Here is an 8230-nt window from a genome sequence, read left to right as displayed (position 1 = left end):
AACCAAAAGGCCTTTTCAATTTGTTTTATATATTGAATATAGTTGAAATGTCCAAAGCAAGTAGACTGAATGTTTCTATTTTCCTCTATAAAAATGAATGAAAACCTTCAAATTTCTACTACCTTCAAGACAGATCCAGAATCTGACCCCTTCCCACCACCTTTACTGGTACCCACCCCAGTAGGAGCCATCACGATCTCTGCCCTGGAATAATCCAGTAGCTTTGCTGGCCCCAGCATCCTTGCCCACCCCCTCCCAGCAGTCCGCTTTGCACACAGTGTCCTGAGCGCTCCTACCGTGTCTCTGCTCTAAACCTTCAATAAGCTCTCATTGCATTCAGAGTAAAATGGTTAAAGAAAACTCGAACAGTAGGCTCTCCCCACTCCCCACCCCAGCTCTGATCTCATTTCTACCCACTTCCCTCCTTGCTCACACCATGCTAGCTACACTGGCTTCCTTGTCATTTCTCAGCTACACCTCAGGGCCTTTGCACTTGCTGTACCTCCTACCTGGAATGATCTTCCCCCTAACCACCCTCCCAGCTCATTCCTTTACCTCCTTCAGGCCTCTGCTCCAAAGTCACTCATCAGGGAGCCCCTTCCTAAAAGTCCTGAGAAAGCACCTCTCTCTGCCCCGCCTCGTTGGCTGAATGTTACTATGTAATGCATCCCACCAGGAAGAGTATGTTTCTTATTGTCTGACTTTGCCCACCAGAATGTCAGCTCCATCACACAGCAATCTTGTCTGTCCTGGTGATTGCTATATACCCAGGCCCTGGCATGGTGCCTGGCACATACTGGACACTCACTTCATATTTGTTAAGTGAATGAATGACTAAAGCCCTTGAAGTTTCTTTCTAATGCGGGACTTCGGCTTTTTTATCCCACATATTTTGGCTGCTGTGTGGAGAGGGGCCTTCCAGCTTCCGGCCATGATTTTCTCCCCCTGGTGACTGGGCCTTCCTTCTCCCAGGGCCTGGGAAGGAGAGCCACAGCTTGTTTGCCCCACCATTGCCTCTCCATCTTCATTTTCTCCAACCCTAGCTCCTATCAAGCTCAGCATTCATTGAAACACCCCCCACTTCCACCCTGTAGGGTGCCCAAAGCACAGTGTACCCCGTGGCTGGTCTTTCATTCCTGGGGTCGCTATTCTTCTCATTGTGTGCCTTGGGCGGCCTGTGGTTTGTGAGAATTTGCCATGAAAATTGTGCTCAACTGCGTTGTGAAGAGCAGCAGAGACTCATGTAGTGATCTCCCTCCCTGTCACCTCCCGGTCTCCCAGAGCCTCCCAGGAACCACCCCTAGGATGGGAGGAGGAAAGGCAAGGGGAAAGGAAGACTCCCACTTGATGTTGAGCCACCTGGCTTTGTGACCAGATCCTTTCAAAGACCACCCAAGGATTCCCCATGTCCTTCAGAGCAGAACGTCTTTAGAAATGAAGCCCAAAGGTGTGCGTTCCAGGACAGCCAACGTTGCATCATAAGGAATGCTTTCATTTTCTGTGCTGAGGTGGGGGGAAGTCCCTGAATCCTGGCTTGGGTGTGCTTTGGAACTTCAGTAATCTATGTCATCAGTAATAATATCATATTATTAATGACTTGTTACACACACACATTGTGCCAGGTAGTACTCCAGGGACTTCATCCACACTCTGTTTCAGCAGCTATGTGAGTGGGGTCATGTCCCCGTTTTCCAGGCAAAAAGACATGGTAGAGAAGTGACAGAAAATGCCAGAACTGGGATTCAGGCTGCCTTGGCCGTTTCTATTGCCTGACCTGTCTTAGCTTTTGAATAAAAGTAGGGGAGGTATTTGGATGCTTTGCACAGAGAAAAGCAGCCCAATACCTCCACTACTAACCCCAAGAATACAGGGCTCTGTTGCCTTTGGAGGGACTCTGTAACCCAGAGGTGGCCCTCGGAGGTCCTTGTAGATTTAGAGGGATTTGATGGGGACGGAGAAATCATTTGACCTCTGGCTGCTGTCGTGACAAGCTCTTGGCGTTGGCCCCTCTGACAGGGAAACAGCTCTAGTGCTTCACCACACACACACACCAAACCTTGGTTTGCTTATCTGTGGAATGGGTATGGTGACTGCTGTGGCAAAGAGATCAGGGCTGGTCTCCCTTTGGTCTAGCCTGGAACCTTCTTAAGTTTATCAATAACCAGTCCAATTAAGATGGTATTTCAAATGAAAATGATTGTTAAATAAAGACCAATGGGGGCCCGCGGGGGTTCGGAGGGGGCCTAACCGTGCTGCCTTTCTCTTTCCGCAGACCCGAGCCCACCGGCGCGCCTCCTGGCCACCCGGCCGTGCTGCGGCCCCGGCCCCGAGCGGCGCCCGGTCCTGGGCGAGGCGCCGCGCTTCCACGCGCAGGCGAAAGGCAAGAACGTGCGGCTGGACGGCCACTCGCGCCGGGCCACGCGGCGCAACAGCTTCTGCAACGGCGTCACATTCACACAGCGGCCCATCCGGCTGTACGAGCAGGTGCGGCTGCGCCTGGTGGCCGTGCGCCCCGGCTGGAGCGGCGCGCTGCGCTTCGGCTTCACTGCGCACGATCCGTCGCTCATGAGCGCCCAGGACATCCCCAAGTACGCCTGCCCCGACCTGGTCACGCGGCCCGGCTACTGGGCCAAGGCGCTGCCCGAAAACCTGGCGCTGCGCGACACGGTGCTGGCCTACTGGGCGGACCGCCACGGCCGCGTGTTCTACAGCGTGAACGACGGCGAACCGGTGCTCTTCCACTGCGGCGTGGCGGTGGGCGGCCCGCTCTGGGCGCTCATTGACGTCTACGGCATCACCGACGAGGTGCAACTTCTGGGTAGGTCTCGGGCGTGGCGCCCTGTGGGGACCCGGCAGCGGTGGATGTGTGTTTCTTTAGTAGCCACAGTCACTTATGGAAGGCTCCTTTTGCCAGGTGTGGCGCTAAACGCTTTACGCATTTTAACTCATTTCTCACGACAGCCTACCCTCCCATTTTACAGATGCGAAAACTGAGGCATGGAGAGGTTAAATCGCGTGTGCTACAAAGCCAGGATTGGAACTCACATGGCTTGAACCCATCCTCTGGCCCAGGTTCATTTACTCACTCATTTCTTCACTTGCTGGTTTATTCCCTCATTCATTCACTCATTCTCACATGTATTCATTTGCTCACTACTTCACTCATTCATTCACACACTTCCATTTGCTCAGTTAGTCGCTCATTCACCCACTCAGCAGTCAGACTTAGTCTCTGATCATAGCACCCCTGGAGTACCTCCATGGGACATGCAGAGAGGAATTAGGTGTGGCAAACCTCGGCTCACATTAAGGGGCTCGGGGTGCTGGGGAGGCTGACAGGTGTGAGCCTAATTCTGAATTGCAGCCGCTAATGCTGAAATCCTGATGGTGAGAATTCATGGGAGTAGAAGTTTGCTGCCTGTATCTCAAGACTTTAAAAAAAAAAAAAAAAAGTGGGGCAAAATTCACATAATAGAAGAGCAACCATTTTAAAGTGTACAACTGAGTGGCATATAGTTGGCAAGCATCACCTCTATCCAGCTCTAAAACATGCCATCACCCCAGAGGGAAACCCTACCCATTAAGCAGCCACTCCCTATTCTCCCCTCCCTCCAGCCCGGGCAACCACTCATCTGCTTTCTGGGACCTTAGCTCTTGAATCTACAGACTGCACTGCAGCCAGCCCAGCCTTGATCTCTAGGGGAGTAAAAGGACAGCAGGTCTGTCGGGGAGTCTGGACACAGCTCTTGGTGTAGCGTACAGGCACTGAAATGCACGGACCTAAAGGTTCGCAGGCGTTGACAGATTGATACACCTGTCCATAACCCCAGAGTTGACCCTTCTGAGTCAAGCCTTCTCTTCTCCAGAGGTAGCCACTGTTCTGATTTTTCACCATAGGTTAGTTTTGCCTGTTTTTGAGCTTCATGTGAGTGGAATCGCTCAGTATTTATGCATTGGCATCCGGCTTCTTTATCTCAGCATCGTATTTTTCAGATTCATCCACACTGTTGCTGTATCAGTAGTTTGTTCCTTTTTATTGCTAAGTAGTATCCCATGAGCTGGATTACCAGAGTTTGTATATCTGAAGGTTTGAGCTGTTTCTGGTTTTTCAGCCCTGCATCTTGTGGGAAACCGTAACCTGGGCTTCTTGCTCCTCTGCCCCATCCCCTTCATCCCCCACCATTGGGCAAGGAGGAAAGATTCATGCATCCGAGCTATGCCCCAACCCACAGATGTAGGGAGGCAGTGGAACTTCTAAGTGGTCAAGAGCAGGGGGCTGGATCACAGAGACCTCTGTTCTAGAACTGACTCTCCACATGCCAGCTGTGTGGCCTTGGCCAGGTGACTGAACCTTTCTGTGCCTCATTTTTTTTTTTTCATCTGCAAAATGGGCTCATGACAGCACACACCTCATGGGATTGTTGGCAAGGTTACATGAGATGATGTGTGAAACGGATGCAGCACAGTTCCTGGCACAGAGAAGGCACTCAAGAAATCACAGCTAAGAAATAAGAAGCTCTGCCCATTTGTAAGTGAGCCGGAGCACATGTCCAAATTCCATGCTTAGACCAGATTGTGAAGAGCTACCCACCCTCCAAGCTGGAAACCTTACTTGGGCATTTTAATTGTGTCGCCTCATGCTGTTTTCCATGAAAGGCTTTGGTATTTCACCTCCAGGAGATGCAGGTTTCTAAAACCTCCTAGATTTCCCACCATCTTTTTTGGAGCTCTTTGTTCCTATCCAGGGAAGCAATCTCACCTCATTCACCCGCTCATTTGCACCCTGTGTCTCTGAGTAACAGCCCAGAAATCACAGCCACTCCATAATCAGCTCAAGTGGATTCAGATTTTTAAAAAATACAAATTGGAGGCAGCCTTTGATGACTTAATGAGACTGCATAAATCTGTGAGGACACATGAACTCTCCCCCAACTCCATTTACTTATTCAGTAAACCCTTATTGAACTGTGACAACATTCTAGGGAGAGGTAGAGCCTGCTGGAACGTCAGTGTGGCATGGCAAACATAGCCTCAGCTTCCCTCATCTGCAGGTCGCCCCTGAGGTGTGCTCATTGATGGAAAGTACCTGACACAGGTGCCGCAGGACAGTGATCACAAAATTCTTCTGTCCTTTTTTTCTCTCTGCCTCATATGATCTGCAGGAAACACAAACATATATAAAAGGGGAAATGGCATTAGAAGGAATTTCATCCTTGCGCGATGAGATCTTGGGTGAATTTTATTTCCTTATATCTCTGAGACACCTTTTAAAAACGCATATATGTAAAGAGCTTGTATGGCTTTTATAGTCAGAAAGAGCAATAAGGATATTGTCCTCTGAAGGTTATACGAGATAATGGAGGGGAAGTGCCTGACACGTGATTGAGGCTTAATGAATGTTTATTTTTCTTCCCAGCGGAAAAGCAAGTTGTCATTGGTTACATCTGGGTAAAGGGATTATGAGTGACTTTTTTTCCTTTCCAAGATAACAATGATTTATAATCAGAAAAATGTTAAACTAAAAATAAGAAACTAAGCAGTCATGATTTTCTATGGTTTAAGTACAGGCAACAAATACCCTGCTGTTTCCAGGACAGGATGCGACACCATGAGAACATCAAAAATCCCACCCGAAATCTCCCAATACCTGGGAGAATCTGGCTTCCTGGAGGTGGTGTCCAAGGTACCCAATGGATATATAAAGAGACAGCCAGTTTCTGTGCTATCCTGAACACTGAACAACTTTCCATCACAAGGAACAAGGGACTGACATGGTTCCTTTAGAGCTTCTCAGTTGTAAATTCTAGAATTGACACCCCTTGAGACTCCTTCATTCTTCCCTCACCACAGTCAGGTCCCACTGGATAAAGCCTGAAAACTGTGAACAAAAGAGGCACCTGGGATAGGGTTGTCCAATCAAGCAAATAAAAATATAGGACACCGAGTTACTTTTGAATTTCAGATAAACAAGGAAAAAAATTTTTTTTGACACAGGGTTTCACTCCTGTTGCTCAGGCTGGAGTGCAGTGGCGTGAACACAGCTCACTGAAGCCTAGACCTCCTGGGCCTAAGAAATCCTCCTCCCTCAGCCTCCTGAGTAGCCAGGACCACAAGCTCATGCCTAGCTAATTAGGAAAAAATTTTAGTGCGAGCGTGTCCCATGCAATATTTGGGACATACTTATGCAAAAAAAAAAAAAAAAATGTGTTTATCCGAAATTCAAATGTGGCCAGCACAGTGGCTCACACCTGCAATCCCAGCACTTTGGGAGGCCGAGGCAGGCAGATCACCTGAGGTCAGGGGTTCAAGACCAGCCTGGCCAACATGGTGAAACCCTGTATCTAATAAAAATACAAAAATTAGCCAGGCGTGGTGGTGGGCACCTGTAATCTCCAATACTCGGGAGGCTGAGGCAGAAGAATCAATTGAACCTGGGAGGCTGAGGTTGCAGTGAACCAAGATCACACCATTATACTTCAGTCTGGGCAACAGAGCAAAACTTCATCTCAAAATAAATAAATAAAACAAAATACAATAAAAACAAGTAACTGAGCATCCTGCATTTCATCTGGCAATCCTTGTCTAGATAGCATCCACCCTTTCTTGTGGGGCTGGGGTGTGTTTTATTTGCCCTAGATCTTGAGCCAAAGTCTCAGAAATAAAAAAGGTTCATAGTTCTCACCTATTTTTGCCTGGTGGAACTGTGGGCCCAGCCCAGTATCCTCCTGCACAGAGTCCAGCTGCAGCAGAGGGTGCTGCATCTATGGGGCCAGACCCTGGGGTGCCCTTTCTAGATACAAAATTCAGGGTTCCAAGAAGGAGAGCGACCAGCCTAGAACCACCAAGACTGTCAGTGGCAGAGCCAGGACTGGAAGACCACTGCGGCAGTATTTAGTTCACACTGTGCTCACCTGGTGAGCTTCGACAATCCCACTTCCCAGGCTGCACCCAGACCAATTAAATCAGAACCTTGGGGGATGGCACCCAGGTTAGGCTTTCTTAAGGGCCCCCAGGTACTGCCAGGGTTGTGCTCATGATCCCCTTTGCATAGGTGTGTACTATACTCGCCCTCCCTTCCTCCCTCCCTGCTTGGGAACCTTGGGTGTCAAGTTGAGTTCTTCAGATTCTACTGTCGAGGGGATGGAATCATTAGACCATGCACACCCTCTCTGCTCTTTTTCGCCTCATCCCCAATGCCCACTCCTTTTTATGCCTTCCCCTGCCCAGACAGACACTACTCTGATTAGTAATCCCATGAATGCATCTTTTAAAAATAGGTAGCTTTGTTTTATATGTGGATGTGGATGGTATTGTGCTAAGGATCTTATCCTGTTTTTCTTTTTCCGCTCACCCTTTTTTTGGATCTACCTGCACTGTTGTATGCCTGTCTGGCTCTTTGCTCCCTCATGGCCCCTGCCCACTGATGGACACCTGGGTTACTACCAGTTCCGCAAGCCACACATACAGACAATATTGTAGGGTGCATTGTCTCAGAGAGCTGCTCTATGACTACTTGTTGAATGGTCTCTGGGGTACAGATCAGGATGGGCTTGCTGGATCCTGGGGTGGGTCTATTCTGAGAGGCTTAGATTTCTTGGGATGCTCCTCAGGGCTGAAGAGAAGGGACCGAGCCCAGGAAAATTACTTTGCACTGAATTTGGCAGTTCCTGGAGCCAGGAGAGGAAGCTTCTGCCAGGCCATGCACTTTTTCCCTCTCCTCTCCCTGGCTCCAGGAAGCATTTAGTATAGGTGGAGTATCCCCTATCAGAAATGCTTATGACTAGAAGCACTTCAGATTTTAGACGTTTTTGGATTTTGGAATATTTGTATTACACTTGCCATTTTGGCATCCCTAATATGATATCCAAAAATCACTGTTGATGATTCTAGAGTTAGTGTTTTTTCATGTTTTGTGCTCAAAAAGCTTCAGAGCTTGTAGCATTTCACATTTCAGATTTTCAGATGGGGGATACTCAACTGATTATGTCTCTTTTCTGTGGAAGCTCTTTCTGGAGGTCCTTGAGCTCAGGCCCGTGCTGTTTTGAGGAAGTCCTGCCCCTCTTCCCAGGCAGCCCAGGGTGGTGTCAGCCCTGCCGTCCTTCCTCTGCCCAGTGATGGAAAGCTGGTCAGATTGAACAAGCAATGCCAGTCAAGGGCCATGGCATAGCAGACCATATTGTCAGAAATCTTTGGTTGCAAGGGACAGAAAGTCAGTTCAATCTCACTTAAG

The 8230-nt window shown here is 48.9% G+C and overlaps 1 protein-coding gene across 2 annotated transcripts in view; it reads left to right on the top strand.

Moving 5' to 3' along the window:
* The window catches only part of NEURL1B (neuralized E3 ubiquitin protein ligase 1B), a 43228-nt gene that overhangs the window by 19399 nt on the left and 15599 nt on the right, over window positions 1–8230 (top strand). For both annotated transcript variants that reach the window (XM_037745421.1, XM_017547668.2), the window contains exon 2: window positions 2273–2818. In XM_037745421.1, coding sequence (XP_037601349.1) covers window positions 2273–2818 — 546 coding nt within the window. The remainder of the gene's footprint in view (window positions 1–2272; window positions 2819–8230) is intronic.

Source organism: Cebus imitator, unplaced genomic scaffold, assembly GCF_001604975.1.
Source record: "Cebus imitator isolate Cc_AM_T3 unplaced genomic scaffold, Cebus_imitator-1.0 Scaffold200, whole genome shotgun sequence".
Lineage (NCBI taxonomy): Eukaryota > Metazoa > Chordata > Mammalia > Primates > Cebidae > Cebus > Cebus imitator.
This window is presented reverse-complemented; position numbering and strand designations above follow the sequence as displayed.